Consider the following 18,014-nt stretch of genomic DNA (forward strand, 5'->3'; position numbering starts at 1 on the left):
CTGTATTTCTGTAATCCTACAGTAACAAATAGTACGTGAACTCATGATGTAATTTCCCAAAACTCAGCTTTTATTATAGCATAGTCTAAATTAGTTACACTTCTCTCTGTAAACATTTTGCATGCTTACTAAAAGTCTGGTCTCCTACATAGGCATAATGAACAAATAGAAGTAAAATTATTAAAGAAATTAATCCTTGAACCAAATTAACTACTATCATCTTTGAAAAATAACACAGAAATATTATAAGGACTGTTGAAATATAAACAATTTGAATTTTAAAGTCATTTATTCTGTTGAAAATATATATTCCTATTTTAAACAACAAAAAATCTAAAATTTATTAATGTTTATTTTTTTTTTTTGAGAGAGAGAGAGAGAGAGAGTGAGCAAGTGATGGGGAGGGGTAGAGAGAGAGGGAGACACAGAATCCAAAGCAGGCTCCAGGCTCTGAGCTGTCAGTGCAGAGCCCGACAAGGGGGCTGGAACCCACGAACCATGAGATTATGACCTGAGCTGAAGTCTGATGCTTAACCAACTGAGCCACCCTGGTGCCTCTGAAAAACTTAAGCAATATTATAAATCATACTTACTTAGTCTAATGAACCCAGAAGTTCAGGTAAAATTAGAAGTCTCTGTATCCTCTATAACAAAATATTTCCTTAATTCAGAAAAGAACTCCAAAAAACTGACATCTAATCGACGTTTATAAAGCCAAAGTATTCTTTTTGCCAGTGCTCTGTTGAAATGTGAATTAAAGAATTGATACTAACTTTACTTCTGATAACTAGGTCAGTGGACAATTATAAATTAATGACAATGCCACGGTTCAAAACGGCATTCGATAAAATCTGTTACACAGATACCAAAGTATAAATAAAAATAAACCTCTACTGGTCAATCCAATCAAACTAGCTGCATACACTTCATTTCAATGACTAAAAAGTATTTGAAACTACTGAAAGCTTATCTGATTAAACTGAAGTACTATAACTTAAGGAAAACAAAGCAAAAACCTGGATTAGTGGGAATGCCCTAGCTGACAAAGGATTTTAGACAGATAGGTGGCTGCTTGAAAAAGGAGCAGAGAAGTTATCACCCACTCTCATTCTCCAAACAGCACCCATCCAAACTCCATACAAAACCAGTACATCGAGATTCAATTTCCAAATAATTTATTCTCTCTACCAGTTTCTCCACTTTTTTCCTTTTCATTACTACTGACTTAAAGCCTTTTTTTAGCCCTTTTGATCCTAATCACCTTATAAAACTTTAATAACATAGATACCATGTATCCCTGTTTATGTATTGTATGAATATTCATGCTTTATTTTTTTATTTTTATTTTTTTAATGTCTTATTTAGTTTTGAGAGAGAGAGAGAGAGAGAGAGAGAGAGAGACAGGGTGAGTAGGGGAGGGTTAGAGAGAGATGGAGACACAGAATCTGAAGACAGGCTCCAGGCTCTGAGCTGTCAGCACAGAGCCAGATGCGGGGCTCGAGCCCATGAACCATGAGATCATGACCTGAGCCGAAGCCGGACGCTCTACCGACTGAGCCACTCAGGCGCCCTGAATATCCATGCTTTATACATAAGATTTTTGCCCCCAAGAACAAAGTTTCACCAAGCATGTATGGTCTAAACAATGAAAGATTTAAAACTTTTTCTTTAAGGTAAGTTGTGAGAAGAATTTTAGCACTTAGATATGTAGATTATTTCCAAAATAGTTTTAAGATTCAACCACCTAGTTTTATCCAAATTAATTTTTCCTGAAGTAGGCGCTGTTCTCAGTTACAGTCCCTGGCTTGCACAGTAGTGCTGGACCATAAAAATGGCCATTCAACGCAACCTTAATAATCAATGGGGAAAATGTTCTGTGACCTCCAAAAACCTGTCAAAATATTAAAAACCCTGTCAGTTATAAATATAAAAGAAAATGAAAACATTGTATAAAAAGTACTTTAGTACACTGTATTTTAAAACATTAGAAACACTTAGAATTAAAGCACTGTTTCTTTACAAAAAAATCAAGAGTGGTTCGCCTTTTTGCTAACTTAGGATACTACACAGGCATCTGTCCTAGATCATTGCAAATACTCCACTTTGGATCTGCTCCTACCATTTCCTCATTTGTGTTTTCAATGTTGTAAAATCACTGTAATTTCTTTTAATGTGAAGTTTCTTACTATCACTTCCTCTGGGATATAGTCAAGCTTCTCATCATGGCCAATTTCCCTATTTACATAGCTTCCCTCCGCGAGCTTCCTCTAGCTGCATACTGAGACTCTAGAAGCAGTGTCAACATTCCCGTCAGTGATTTCTTCTACGACTCCATCTACATTCAATGCAAATCTCACATCTAGCATGATCATTTTTCATTTCTTCACTGCGCTTTTACCTTTGGTGGCCGGTTATTTTGATGATCCCCTTTTGTAAAATGTCACATGGGTGACAAGGAGATAACACAACCACAAGCTTTGCTGTCGAGGAGCAAACTGAATGACAGGTGTGCAGTAACCACCCGCTAGAGGGATCTGAGGGAAGGTCACTGATGAGGAGGCACATCTGTCACGTAATGACTTATGGACGAAGAGCCAGCAGGGAAGTTTGTACTTCATGTAACCAGCCACGGTATATACCATGGGACTGACATGTGAACTGTGCTAATGGAGGACTGCCTTCACCCACTTGTTGACATTGACCTGGACAGGCTTAAAGCTGACTGAGTAAAAGCCCATGTAAACTGATATCAAATAATAAATCTTAAAGCACCCTAACTGCAACACTAGTGCACAATGAGTGCATGCTGAAGTGATTTTCATCATTTGGCAATCAACTTTATAATGCATCTGAGAGTGACAGAGTTTTAGAAATAGAGGTGGGATCTTTTCCCGTAATTTGATGCCAGAAATTACCCAGCATGTTTGTTATGAATGATCTCTCCTCCTTCGATTTCGATTTGCTCATACAGCCACTTGCGGTCACAGCGGCATTCAGCTCCGCACTTGGTGGACCCGCAGGCAGGACAAGCGTAGAAACATCCTAAACAGTCTTCGTCGAGGCAGTCACAGAGGTCCATTCCACTGAAAATCAGCAGGCCCTGGCTATCGTAGACCTTACTTTTAGCTGGTATCACCTGTCTGCAAAAGAAAACACAAGATCAATGACATTTCACAAACATGTTATTTTTGAATAACTGAAAAAAACGTTAAATAAAATGGAAGGAAGTAAAATATTTTGAATTAGGGATGAAGCCCTACCAAACTGGTACATAACTTACCAGACTCAAGCCTACTCTATAATTACTAGTAAATGAACTCTGTTATGAGAAGAAGAGACCTCATTCTAAATTGTTGAGACAAATCCAAAGAGTCTGAATATGCCTCCAGAGGTCCATTTAAAAGTGAACTCAGTAAAGGAACACACCAGAACTATTTCCAAAAAAATATTATTTCTGTTAAAAATATTTTCCCCTTAACAACAATAACAACAACAAAGAAAGCCTGCTTAATAATGGTATATTTTGTTGGTTACCAATCTGTTTCTATTACCCTATTGGTTTTTATATTGCAATTAATCTGTTTCTTGTTCTTTAATGGATTCAAGCAAATCTGGCCTAAAAACACTTTAATGACTCACTGGAAACTCTTAGCAGATGGAATAAATGGCATATGTAGAAAATAATTCTGAATGATTACACTAACATTTCTTTGTCAACCTGTTTTAGAAATGTTCAGTTTAAAAAGTCATATTCTAAACAATTTAGTTTTCTCATTCATTCTGTTGACTGTACCATAACTTTCTATTTTAGACATGTATAAAATAAAAAGCAACCTTGAATTTTCCTAAGATTTATTTTCTAGCTGCTGTCCATCGAAGGGTGCTATACCACATACATAATACCAATACTTTCCAAAAAATTGTTTAAAATATAATATGTTTGAATTTTAATTCTCATGCCAAAAATGTTAACTTATTCACTTCATTGACACTTCCTTAGAAAGAAATTTTTAGAGCTGAAAGGGATGCCTTTATTTTATATGCAGCCCTTGGAGATTCTTACTAATCGCAGATTATCTGGTTTAAAATTCCACCCAGAAGATTCAAAACTCCAGAGAAAGATGTGAAACCATGACAGACATGAAGCAGCAGGTTAACCCAGGTCCTCAGGGAACACACAGCCTACCTGTCAGAACCAGCAGTTGCATTTTTTGTGAGCCTTCTTTTTTCTCTTTTGCCAGTTTCTGGAGCAAATTCAGTTTGCTTTCCTGGGTTTGCAAATTGCAATGACCTCAAAGCTTTAGCAGTTCTTCCCTGAATAAAGGTAAACAAATTATCAACTCAAATCTTGACAGTAGACCATGAATAGATTAATATTTAACTTAATGTTAATCCCGATTATTCCTTAACCTGAAGGACAGTGGAATTCACAAAAAAGAAAAAGGTTTGAGAGCCCAAGTGCAACAAAATTTACACAGCCCTAGATAGTATTCAAAGTGTATTGGTTAATTTATTTGTAATATTTTCATTATCTAATTTTAGTCTCTGGCCTATTAGAAAAAGCAATAGGCCTGGTGAAAACTGCTATGGCTTCTGCCAATATGGGGGAAAAGGCAGAATAACTGTTGTATGGTCCAACGGTATAAAACTGACTTTCCTGGAGCCCCTGGCTGGCTCTGTTGGTGGAGCACGCAACTCTTGATCTCGGGTTGTGAGTTCAAGCCCACACTGGGTGTAGACATCATTTTAAAAAATTTTTAACAAAAACTCAAATAAGAACAAAAACTGAGGCTCCTAATATGATATTGAGTCCTTAAGATTCTATTATTGTATGTATGCATACAAAAGCAGAGAGATAGTATGGTTTCAAGTCCTGAAACAGTAGTATTATCAGCTTTTTAAAAAGCATTGGTAAAACAAAATTTTGATGGTTAAGGATGTAAGTTGGTTATCTGGGGAGAAAAAAGTTTATGTGATACATTAAACAGAGCAACAAATGAATGAAATGGAGAAGACATCTGTAGTGATAGTAGCAAGTACCTAGTATAAACTGCAAGGTAACACTGGGTCCTCTGAGGGGAGACAAAAGGGAAGTACTACATATAATTTAAAATTTTAATTATCTTTTAATTTGGTTTATTAATATAATGAAAAGGAGGAAATTGAGAAAATATCCCAGCAGCAAGACTTATAAATTGGTTATAAATAGAAATTTTGAGAAGTGCTCCTTTGATACACTTGTTTTTGTTCTATACCCAAAGAGCTTTATGAAATCCCAGTTTTTTCTATATAGTTAAATAATCTGAATGTAGGCATGTAAATAAGGGAGAGTTATAAATATTTAGTATTTACAATGTAAAAATGTATGCTTTTTGACCATAGGGAGTACTAACATTAGCCTGATCGTACCAAGTAAGAATTCAGAGCTAGAAACAAAGGAAACTCCCAAGCATCTAAAAAACTCAAACAAGATTGGTATTAAAGAGGAAACAATTATTGGAAGTCATTTCTCTAGTATTCATTTTAAAGCAGTAATTTTCAAGTCTTTCATAAGGGGAATTCATTGTGCTAAACAGATCCTCACTGGCTGGCTTACCCTACTGAGTTACTTTGGTATTAGAAAAGAAACCACGATACTAATTAAATCCTGTCTTTACCAGGATGTTCTAAAAGCCATTCCTGACAAACTAGCCCTAGGAGTTACAGTTTGAGTCTTGGGCATGTATGTGATTCCTTTCTCAAGCCTGGTTTATAATCCAGTCTGGGTACATGGAAATATTTAGAAAACCATTTCACCTCCCCAACTTTAATTTACAATCAGTATAATAATAATATAAATGATTTCTTTATAGTTCAACAAAACCCCACATTGTAGAAGTAATACAGCAGAAAAAAATGGCTGCCATACATACATCTGAATCAGGTTTTCTTCTCTGCCGATCTTCGGAATCAACATCCACGCTTCCATTGATTATCTGTGTACATTTTGGACAAAGTTTCCAACCAGGTACAAGCTGTCTTCCAAATTTTGCACTCAGAAAAGTGGCGTCATCTAAGTCAATTACATGCAAATTTTTTTTGGCTAGTTTTTTGTGTATGTTAAATGGGTCACAACAGGACTTCTGCAAATCCTCAAATCTGTCAATGTAAATTTTCGCATGATGGAAGCAAATGGTATTGTTCCCAGAAAGTGTCATTCCAGTTCTAAGTTGAAGTAAAAGCATATCATTTGATGACAGTTCTTGCAAAGTCTTGAAACCCGTGTGACGAGTATAGTAGGTTTTATGGCATTCATTTGTGGTACGGAGCTGGACTCCAACTGAACATGGGTCCATCACTCTTGATTCTAGCAAACTTCCCTTGTGAGATTTTGTCTACAGATCTCTTTCTAGTAGATCACGTGTTGCTTGCCCTAGAGAAAACATTGAAGAGTCAGAATTGTGCTGCAAACCTTTTATCTGGGAAACTGAAAAAGCATTTGCCAAAATTCAACACCTATTTGAAAGAAACTCGTAAGAAGTGAGGAATAGAATCGCATTTACCAAAAGCCTACAATAAGCACTAGATATGCAGGACTTTTATGGAGAAAATTATCAAATAGAAAGACAAAAAGGATATCCTAAATAAATGCAAAAACTAATCATGGGAAATCTGACCAAAGTACATGAGTTCTCCAGAAATTTATCTATAAATTCAATAATATTCCAATAAAATCCCAGTAGGTATTCCACTCATTCTGCCTTGGAATTTAGCATCTGGTTTATTTGGAAGAGTAAAAATCCAAGAAAGTCAAGATATTTCTTGAAGGAAAACAAAGTAGATATTTATTTGCTATAAAGCTATTATAATTAAAACTGTGGTATCAGTATAGCATAGACAAATCCATGAAAAGATGAGGGTTTGGTGTGGTATATGACACATGATTTTATAAAATCACTGTTACAAATTCACAAAAAATAAGTGAATTAAATACCATTTGTCAAACATTTGCTTGGCAAAATTTTAAAATCTGATAACCCAGTGCTGGTTAAAATGTGGCCAACTGTTACATGCTCCTTACACATTAGCAGGAATGTAAACTGCAATGGTTTTAGAGTGTCTTTGGCAATTTCTGACAAAATTAAAGAAGTCCACATCCCAGGACCTTGTACTTTCAGCTCTAGGTTTCAATGCCAGAAAAATATATATCCCACATAAGCACAAGGACTTTGAGCATTTATTGTCTTTGACAGTGAAAAGTTGGAAAGAACCTAATTTTAAGAATGAGACACCATGAGTTACTCATCAGGGATTCCTAGAGGAGAGGGCTAACCTACAGGAATTTTATGAATCAACAGAGATAAATCTCGAAGACAATCTTAGGTTAAAAAGTTGTAAAAAAAAGACACATACCAGTTATTTAAAATTTTAAATACACACAAGAATGTACATAGTTTATGGATAAAAAAAATGAATTAGGCTAAAATATACATTAGATTAAGAAATACCAAATTTGGGGTACTTAGGTGGATCAGTGAGTTCAGTGACCCGCACTTCTTGATTTCAGCTCAGGTCTTGATCTCATGCTTCAGGAGATGAGGCCCCATGTTGGGCTCTGTGCTGACAGGGCAGAGGCTGCTTGGGATTCTCCCTTTTCCTTTCTCTCTGCTCCTTCCCTGGGCACACGTCTACATGTGCAGGCTCAAGCTCTCTCTCAAAATAAGTAATTTTTTAAAAAAAAGAAAAGAAACACAAATTTCTGTTACACATACTTCTAAGGAGGAAGGAATCTTTTTACAGATATTTATGGAAAATAAAACTTGGTGGCATATACACAAGTGTTTCATTTTCTGTACTATTTGAAATTTTTCATAAATAGTTTTCAAAGCAAATACAGCCTTTGTTGAATTCTTCAAACCTTTGTTGAATTCTTAAGAAAAGATTCAACAAATACAAGTCACTAGGGGAAAAAAAATTGAAAATATATGAGATGGATGGCCTGTATGGCTTAGTGGATTGGGTGTCAGCTCAGGTTATGATCTCATAGTTGTTGAGTTCAAGTCCCACATTGGGCTCTGTGCTGACTGCACAGAGACTGCTTTGGATCCTCTCTCTCTGACCCTCTCCAGCCTGTGCACTCTTTTTTTCCTCTCAAAAATAAATAACATTAAAAAAATAAAAACATTAAAAAAATATATGTGAACCACTGAAATTTGGATGATGGCAGAGTACTAAAAAATCTAGGGTCCTGCAGTTTTGCAAGTGTTTTTTATAAACTTTGTTCCACATTAAAAAAAAATTCGTTAAGAAAGCTTAGATGCTTTGCAATGCTTTCTGCAGAGAAAAACTGTAATCAATAAAATCATATACAAAAATGACTCTAGTTTCATGTTAAAAAACGTGGCAAATATATATCTCTTTTCAGTTAAAATACTAAATTTAAAAAGTTAAAAAATAGAATACAATTTAAAGTTCAAAATGTCACTGAACATTTTAACTTAATATGTTTAAAAGCTAGTTAAGGTGGAGCATATTTATTTATTTTTATTCTATTTTAACCAGTTTTAAAAGCTTAAGTTCCAAGTAATGGTGACAATTACAACAGATAAAATGGCTTGTTTCATACAAATGGATTTCTGTCAATGGAAATGTGGATTAAAATAAATGAAGGACTAGAAAAGAGGAAGCCAGAGATATGATTATAAAACTATGCTGTACTCTACTCTAAGAGATATGGGACACGAATCTGGCTCTGAACTTTCTTAACAGTCAATACAAAGAAAAAACCTTGATCAGCACATTTTAGAAACTGCTAATGCTTAATGTCTTATTAATGCTCAATTCTTTATATTTTAGGTACTATCACCAATCTGTAGCTCCTAATCTGTGACTTTCTGAAGATAAAATTATTTCCTAGCATTCAACACTTGCACCACCCTGACCATATTTGGATAGGAAAAGCATCTTGTGACTTAGAAAATTCAGTTTGGAAATTCTTTCTGTTCACAGAATTCATTTTTACCCGTTAAGGAATTCTTTTCCTTGGCTAATGGGGTGTCTGTTCCTTTACTTTTATCTTGTCTCAACTACTACATGGTTCACTAGAGTTTTATTAGCAAGACTGCAAGTTGTACCAGTGTACTTATTTTTAAGTGATCTCTCTTGGAAACTTGGAAAAATGATTAACTCATATTAAACCACTTTTTTAATGTTTATTCATTTTGAGAGAGAGAGAGAGAGAGAGAGAGAGAGCACGCACAATGGGGCAGGAGCAGAGAGAGAGTGAGAATCTGAAGCAAGCTGGAGATGGGGCTCAAACTCACCAACCATGACATCATGACCTGAGCCAAACAAAGTAGGACACTTAACCTGCTAAGTCACCCAGGCACCCCCACTTTTTTCTATGTATTTACTGGGATATATTACACAGTAGCATAAATTCTTGAATTTATGAACCTGAACTCTTAGTTGGAAAGTATAGAAGACTTAAATGTGTTTTTAATTCAACTTAGCCATGACCCTCCCCTTGAAAACATCCTCTTCTGGTAAACAGGTGCTTTCAACTATTTTGAGCTCTTGGCACACTTTTGAGTACTATACTTTTTGGAGGAACACTTGCAGGAATTAAACTGCTGTGCAATACCATTTTCTAAGCAGCCGTCCCTCTGGTGTCGCTGTTAGAGTAGATTTACTATTAGACTTGCCAGATAAAATACCGTATGCTCAGTTAAATATGAATTCTAGATAATGCACACATATTTTAATTATATTCCAAATATTCTAAAAAATTAATTTGTTTGTCTGAAATTCTTTTGTTTTTTAAATACTAGAACAAACTGAAGGTTGATGGGAGTGGGGAAGAGGGGAAAATGAGTGATGGGCATAGAGGAGGGCACTTGTTGGGATGAGCACTGGGTGTTGTATAGAAACCAACTTGACAATAAACTATAAGAAATAACTAAAAAAAATAAACAAAAACAAAAAAAAATTTTAATATTTATTTCTGAGAGAGACAGAGCATGAGTAGGAGGGGGCAGAGATAGATGGAGACACAGAATTCGAATTAGGCTCCAGGCTCTGAGCTGTACGCACAGAACCTGATGCGGGGCTCAAACTCATAAACTGTGAGATCAAGACCTGGGCTGAAGTGGGACACTTAACCAACTGAGTCACCCAGGTGCCCCTGAAATTCAAATTTAACTGGGCATGCTGTATTTTTATTTGCTTAATTTGGCAACCTCATTTACTATGTATTTTTTTGCATCTTCCTGGAAGTGGAGATGTTTCTTTGGCACCAGCTTCACATTATATACCACTTCTTACTTGTTGCTAAAAGCAAGCTGAACTCCCCACAAATAAATTACACGACTGTTTAGTTTAAATTTAAAATGTCCTCTCAGAATAATCTGCCAGTCACAGTAAAAAAAAAAAAAAAAGTAAATTTTACACACTGATTAAAACTCAATGACACATTGTATCACTCATTTAAAATGTCATGGTAGGGGGCACCTGGGTGGCCCAGTTGGTTAAGCACCTGACTTCGGCTCAGATCCATGAGTTTGAGCCCCGTGTTGGGCTCTGTGCTGACAGCTCAGAGTCTAGAAGGGCTTCAGATTCTGTGTCTCCCTCTCTCTGCCTCTTCTCAACTCACACATTGTCTCTTTCTCCTTCTCTCAAAAAATAAACATTAAAAAATATTAAAACTGTAAAGGTAAAAGCAAATACACCTGCATTAATTAAGTTTTACTGCTTGAAGTCTTACATAAGTTAGCTTCCTGATCTACTCTTAGGCTAGCTACTGAAAGGTCAGGCTACTTCAAGGAGCACAAAATTTCAGCCCGTGATCTTAAGTGGTTATTGCCTGTCTTCTAAAAATTACAGCCTCTGGGCGCTCCCCCTGTTGTAGTACGAATGTGCTTATTTCTGTCTTTCTTCCCTAAGCTAATGTTCTGCTATACAGCAATTTGCATCTATTTGCCAGGAACTGTTTCTTTTGCTCATTTTGGTCTATATGCTGGCAATATGGCCCACAATATTTATTTTTTTCTTCCAGTGACAGTCCAGTAGCTTCATGTTTTTCCCCTTTACCTACAGCATGATGCAATGTTCTCCAGTAATGATTAATCGAACTCCTTCCTTAATTAACATAGTCAGAAATGCACCACTATTTACTGACTAGTTCCCAGTACTGGCATCAGCTGGGAACTTATTAGGAAAGAGTAATCTCCGTAAGGACTCTAGACCTACTGAATCAGAATCTACATTAAAACAAAACAAAACAAAACAGGGGCGCCTGGGTGGCTCAGTCGGTTGAGCTTACAACTTCGGCTCAGGTCATGATCTCACGGTTCCTCAGGTCTTGATCTCATGGTTCCTGGGTTCTAGCCCTGCATTGGGCGCTGCGCTGACAGCTAGCTCAGGGCCTTGGAGGCTGTCTTCGGATTCTGCATCTCCCTCTCTCTCTGACCCTCCCCTGCTCATGCTGTCATCTGTCTCTCTCTCTCTCAAAAATAAATAAATATTTAAAAAACAAACAAAACCAAACCCAGGTGATATGTAAGCATACTATTTCGAGATCCACTGCTTCAGCTAATTCAATTAAGAGAACATTAACCAAGCATCGTCCATATTTATAAAGCATATTTAAAATAATAAAAAAAAGGAAAATACATACTCAAACATGAACTTGACTTCCAGGAAGTCTGACATTTGGGGAAGACTATGAGGGGAGGAGAGTCATAAATTTGATAAACAGATATATATATATATATATGAAATATCTATGTTGTTGAAAGCAGAGAGGTCAGGATTTTCACTTTCTGATTAAGAGGGCTCTGTGTCTTCCACTGCCTTTCAGTTATTTCTTAGCAGACAACTGTAGATAATGGATAGCAATGCAAATACAATTCTTATCTATATTCTTGTAAATTCTGTCTAATGGAGGCTCAATGGACTTCTGGGCCCACTGCGGAAGAAGACAGTTTGGCCTCCATTTGCTCAAGTCAACAATAGTCCTGATCAACAAATATGTCTGCTCTTTTGTCATTTGAATTGGTTACAACACTGTTCCCTCATTAATAAGGTAAACAAAAGTCATGTGTTCATATTTTTATATCTGTGTAAACAGCCATGATTTTACTTCCACCCCCTATTTTTGTGGAAAATCCTTTTAAACAAAGAGATTAGTTACCTTGAATCAATCACTTTTAGCAGTATATGTATCATCCCTCTTGAAAGGAAAAAAGTCTTATTTTTTTTTTAAGTTTATTTATTTTGAGAGTGACAGAGAGAGAGAGAATGAATGGGGAAGGGGCAGAGAGAGGGAGAGACAGAATTCCAAGCAGCCTCCTCACCACTAGTGCAAAGCCCAGTACAGGGCTCGAACCCATGAACTTAGATATCATGACCTGAGCCGATATTAAGAGTCAGATGCTTTTTTTTTTTAATTTTTTTTTTCTGTTTTTTATTTATTTTTGAGAGACAGAGAGACACAGCACAGGCAGGGGAGGGTCAGAGAGAGAGGGAGATATAGAATCCGAAACAGGCTCCAGGCTCTGAGCTAGCTGTCAGCACAGAGCCCGACGCGGGGCTCGAACCCACAAACCGTGAGATCATGACCTGAGCTGAAGCCGGACACTTAACCGACTGAGCCACCCAGGCGCCCCAAGAGTCAGATGCTTAACTGATTGACCCACCTAGGCACCCCTAAAAGTCCTGTTTTTAATCAGATAAGATGAAAACCAGTAACAAACAAAAAACCCTAAATGTGTTCATTTAGGCCTGATTAATTTAGCTCTTTCCCCCCCGACCTTTTGGGAAGATTTCACTCTGATACAAATGAGATCTAAGTCTTCAAATACTTTTTGAACCACACTTTGTGCTGTAGGATTTACAAATACTAACAATTACTGAAGGATCAATAGGTCTCGTAAGTCCTTCCTGCATAGAGGTTTGGATGAATTTTATTTGCATACTCATTTTCCATTTCAAATAGCAAAAATGCCTTTTGAGAAGCTGAAGTTTGCCTGAGACTGTTTCTGGTTCTTCAAGAGTCACGGAAATCCTCCCATTACTCTCCTTCCGCCTTCTGTAAGACTCTGAGGATACACCCTTGTCCACCTGTGACTAGGACAAAAGCCACCAAAACTCCCAATCTCTGCCTCATTTACAAATCTGTGAATCTTAACTGCTGGTCAAAACTGACCAATCAGAAAAAAAAAATGCTTGTTAGCCATAGTTTAAGTTTCTCTCCTCCAAAGTCCCAGAACTTTGTGTTTTTTTTTTAATGTTTCATTTATTTTTGATACAGAGAGAGGCAGACTTTCTGTTGCTTTAGGGTTGCCAACACTTTAATCAGTGCCTAAATATAGGATGTCTTGTGATTCTAAAATTAACATTTAATATTCTTACAGCAATACTAGAAGAGTCAAGAAACAATGAAATAAGTGTAGAACAGATGAGACCCCTTCTACCACATTAGATAGTAAACAAAATTATTTTCTCCTTGTATGATTGTATGATTTGAACACTGCAAGCTCAAGAAACAAGTTTTTTCCCCTTAAACTGAAGTATAATTTGCATATAACATTATTGGTTTCAAGTGCACAAGGTAAAAATTCGGTATTTTGCATATATTGTGAAAGATCACCACAGTAAGTCTAGTTAACATCTGTCACCACAGTTATACTTTTTGTATGTATTTGATGAGAACTTTTAAGATTCTCTTCCTTAGTGTTAAGAGTCACCTTGGGAGTCACCTTGGCATGGCAACTGAGTGGCCATTTTGCTGTGGGTTGGAAAAACACCGAGCACCGACGACCCACCCCCCCCTCGCCTGCAGACCTGGAATGTTCCGCGCCAGTTTGAAAACAGCCAATCATGGAGCCCCAGCTTCCCACCACCCTGACAGAGGAGACAACCTATCCCATCCCGCCACATCCGTAAAGTGCCCTTATTTGGTGGTCTGCCCTCCCAGGACCGGACCTGGAGGTTTGTACCTTTTGATCCCCTTCACCCATTCTGCTGACCCCCTTCCTCTGGTAACCACCAATCTGTTCTGTTTATCTATGAGTCAGTTTTCTAAAAAAATTAATTAATTTAAAATTTATACATATATTTAGATTCTGTGGAATAGGCATTTAACCATTATCACTTGCTATCCATTACCAAACTCTAAGGTAGGCAGGTTAAACACAGCTGAGGGAGCTCATACAAGGAAATGAAGCCAGCAAGCTTTCCTAATAACACAAGGTCTAGGACATTCTAGCAGGGCTCCTCCAGGAATTAAAGCAGGACACTACAGCCACCACTGCCACTAACAAAACAATAGCAGAGGAAGAGGGATTAATCAAGGAGATACTTTTTTTTTTCTTCCCCAAATTTAGAGGAGTGATGTTGTCAACATTTTCCAATAGGTCGGTTTCCTTCATATAGCTTTTCCAGGCTCTTAATTAGAGAAAAAAAGTAGCCCTAAGAGGAAATTTAACCAAGCAAAAAATTTATGGAATTTTTAGATCAACTTATAAGAATCCTTCCCTTTCAAGAGAAGTGCCTTTTTTCTTTCCTATTAGAAATTTCGTCTTAGAAATTGACTCAGCACTTTCCCAGATTGTCTCTTGCTTAATAAAAAAAATTTCATCTGCCCCTACTTTGCAAATCAGCAGTTTTAGTCATAGGCATACATGTACAAGTCATGCCTCTTGCGACAGACAACTTTTTGTGTCATTACCTTCAAATACTAGTTACTTACACTACACATGAATGGACACCAACAAAAGGCTTAAAGAGCCAAATGAGATAGTCTAATACTTAAGACTCTGGCCCAATAAGAAAGTAAAGAGAAGTTAAAACCAAAATATAGTCAAAGTATCACTTAAAATATTTGGTGCCGGTAGTTACTAAGTACCACGTACAGCACCAAGCACAAACATCATCTCATTAATCTTTACAACAGTGAGATAAATACTATCATCCTCATTTACAGATGAAGAAACTGAAGCTAAGAGCTCCAGTTGCCAAGCCCAGCACAGAGCCTGTTAATAACATTTAAGTTCTTGTTGGATTAATAAAACCAAAAAGTCCCCACAAAAACGAATTTTACTTTTATATGAAAAATCTCTCTTAATTGGGTCCTAATGATTTATTCTAGTTTTAGTTTCTAGTTCTAGTTTCTAATATATTCCCCTCAGATTTTCTTATTGCTTTGTTGAGTGTAGTTTCAGATCATTTTTTGGCAACAATTTAGCAAACCCTTCAGGCTTCCAATCCCTGTTTGCAATTTGTCTCTAGTCTTCTTGCCCTTAAAGGCCAAAGAGAACCGAAGTGGGATTTCAGCAATGGAGAGACTGCTTCCAGACCAAGAAGAATGGGTAAAACTCTCTGTTCTACCTGATTCTGGATGTGGCCCAAACTGTCAAATACTTTGTGAAACTGAACTCTGAATCATTCTGTTGAAAATACTTTCATCTCTTCCTAGAAAACAGTCTGGACTCTCTAGCATGGCATTACTTGTTCAAATGCCACATACTGCAGGCCAAACAACACTACGTGCAAAGTTCTTTTACACTTTATGAATCCTGCTTGGAAAGCCAATCGCCCTTTCTGAGTCAGGCAATGCTAACTTATCCATCAGGGCAGCACCAGTGTCTTCACGTATCTGCCGTGCTTTGCAAATACTATTATTATAGATAGGTCCTTCTGTGCCTGCAGAACAATCTCATGGTGCATTAAAACGTTATCTCTATTCTCAGCTGTTGGAAAGCAGAAGCTTTAGGTTTTATTTTCTGCATCGCCCAAGGCAACAGAGGAACTTCAAGGACTTCCCTTTTCACAGCACTTTCATGGGATTTTTGTTGTCATTGTTTTTTCTGTTTACAGTTTTAGCTTCTCTAGCTAGCAAGATACTAGCACTAAGTAAACACTTAATGTCTTTTGAATACATGTTCGGAAATTGTCACAATCTCACATCAAGAAGGATGGATCTCTCCAAATCAGGGTGACTAGGTCCCCAGGATGCTGCAATTATATCCACCCCAACAGCATGGTGGTCACATGGATAATGGCCCTAATTGACAGCCACATCATAATGTGTCAAGCTACCCCAAATACATCCAATGAGCACTTCCTGTGTTCATGCTACTGAGATGGAAAACTGAATACTGATCGGCCTCTGGCCTCAATCAGCTCGGGCTGGGAGGATGCTCGTCAAAAAATGAAAACGAACCAAGAGCGATTCGGGCTGTGGACGAGATTCAGCCCTCCTGTACATAGTACAAGCCTAAATCATAGCTTTGAGGGCTCCAGGTCTCCCGAAAAGAGGCGACGACGCGCGGAGACAGATGGGCCGGAAACCGTGCTGGGCCCTGACACAAGAGGCCCCAGATGAACTGGGGGGAAGTCGAAGCCACTGCAGGGTATCGGCCGCAGGAGGCCCCAGGCTGCAGCTGAAATCTCTTTCATGTGTCAGGGCCTCCTCTCCCACCTCTCCTTAGGACCTCCGTGAACCGGCCCGGGTCCCCCTCCCATCCAAGGACCCGTCTCCACACTCCCGCCCTTCCCAGAGCCTCCCCAGAACCCCTTCCACCTTAGCTCGATCTCTCCCCGGCCGAGGTTGGGCTTCACCCGCTTTCACGTAGGGCTGACTTGGCGGCCAGTTCTTTCTCTCTTCCGCGTTTTACCACTGAGAGGACGGCTGGCAAGGGCTAGAGAGGCTCAGCGCTACCATAAAGCGACGCCCTGGAGAAGCCTAGAGCGGATGGGAGATTGGCCCGCCTTCTGGGCGGAAAGGGCGGGGCGGTGTTAAGTGGCAGAAGATGCAAGGTGAGGCAATGGTTGCTTCAGGAGCGGTCGAGGTTTTACCGTTTGTTTTGTGAGGTTAGGGAATTGGAAGTTCCCTGGGGCCTTTAGATACAAGTTCGACTGACTTGGATTGTATTCGCAAGTCCCTACGCCTGTGCGTGAGGCCAGTTTTTTGCACCCCATTTTCCTAATCCCTGGAGAAGTGAATGAATTATAAGAAATCCAAGAAGAGACCCTTTATATATAGTCTCACGTTTTATGTAATTTCTTTTGTTCAAATGAGATCTATTCTAAAACGCATCTTTTTAAATTATAAACAATAAAAATAGCTGTTTATTACTTTGAGTAAAATGTAGGCTCCAGGAGGATGCGTGTAAATTTTCTGAGGGGGAAAAACAGTTTATTTCTTGTATCCCTATTGTGTGCCATAGTTGAGGCGCTCAGTTTTTGAGGTGGGTATTACTCATTTAGAATCTTTGAGAGATTGTGAGCCCTTAGACTGAAGAGTCTCAGCCTTTAACCATTTTCAGGTAGGGATAGGAGGGGAGAAACAACCAAACTATTGTTTTTTGTTTTGTTTTGACCACCCAAGTGAAAAATGAGTCAGGGAAGGATGATAAGGTCCACTAAGGCCCCCGCTTGTTAGTAATACAAAACACACCTACTGTTAAGTCGTTTTCTGCAGTGAGCCTATGGCCCTTCCTACCACTTCCTTTCTGCTCACTAAATCAAGTCAATCTTAGAACTAGGGAACTGGAAAAAGGCAAAAAACAAGAGATAATCCCTTCAACTGTCTCCGCAGGAGGTCACATTCAATAGTTCTTTTGTTACTTTGTGTTAAGAAATAATGAAACAATAAAATGTATCTCTACTTTGAAATAACTTTGAAACTTTGAAATAACTCCTACACTAGTGAGAAAGGAGTAAACAGTTAATCACAGCATGGTGTGATAAATACCATAATAGAAACAGTAGGATATGAACAGGATATAATGAGAGGCATGAAAGCAGGGGCTTCCGGTAGGGAGATTAATGCTTGAATTGAGCTGTTGTATGGAAAACTAACTTGATGTACTTATGGCTCCAACACAACTAGTTAAGCCATCCTAGCAGTAATGAAACAGAAGGCTCACAGACCAAATTAAGGTGCTTAAAAAACACGGTTTATTGAATCGATTTAAATACCCAGGCAGGGGAAAGGGTTGGAGTGAGCTGACACACTTAGGATGGGGTTTTAG

General features: G+C 38.0%; 1 protein-coding gene across 2 annotated transcripts; it reads right to left on the reverse strand.

Moving 5' to 3' along the window:
- Nucleotides 1-1,497: 1,497 nt before the first annotated feature.
- ARL14EP (ADP ribosylation factor like GTPase 14 effector protein) lies at nt 1,498-16,668 on the reverse strand. Of its 2 annotated transcripts, XM_029956733.1 has the most exons (5): nt 16,562-16,668; nt 5,913-6,412; nt 4,187-4,314; nt 2,916-3,140; nt 1,498-1,891 (listed from the first exon to the last, which is right to left on the reverse strand). In XM_029956733.1, the coding sequence occupies exons 2-5, from the start codon at nt 6,333-6,335 to the stop codon at nt 1,858-1,860; spliced, it is 810 nt and encodes a 269-aa protein (XP_029812593.1). In that variant the 5' UTR covers nt 6,336-6,412; nt 16,562-16,668; the 3' UTR covers nt 1,498-1,857. The 2 variants fall into 2 exon arrangements, with proteins under 2 accessions (XP_029812593.1, XP_029812594.1); XM_029956734.1 differs by lacking the exon at nt 1,498-1,891 and having other exon boundaries at nt 2,816-3,140.
- Nucleotides 16,669-18,014: the final 1,346 nt, after the last annotated feature.

The sequence above is a fragment of the Suricata suricatta genome, chromosome 11 (genome assembly GCF_006229205.1).
Source record: "Suricata suricatta isolate VVHF042 chromosome 11, meerkat_22Aug2017_6uvM2_HiC, whole genome shotgun sequence".
In the NCBI taxonomy this organism is placed as follows: Eukaryota; Metazoa; Chordata; class Mammalia; order Carnivora; family Herpestidae; genus Suricata; species Suricata suricatta.

What these genes read in the sequence shown, in the direction of transcription:
- ARL14EP (XM_029956733.1), bottom strand. Translation starts at nt 6,335, where the DNA reads ATGGACCCATGTTCAGTTGGAGTCCAGCTCCGTACCACAAATGAATGC. An exon ending in GCAACTGCTGGTTCTGACAG is followed by an intron (nt 3,141 to 4,186) that starts GTAGGCTGTGTG and finishes TTTCTTTTGCAG; the next exon opens with ACAGGTGATACCAGCTAAAA. An exon ending in ATTCATAACAAACATGCTGG is followed by an intron (nt 1,892 to 2,915) that starts GTAATTTCTGGC and finishes ATATTTTGACAG; the next exon opens with GTTTTTGGAGGTCACAGAAC.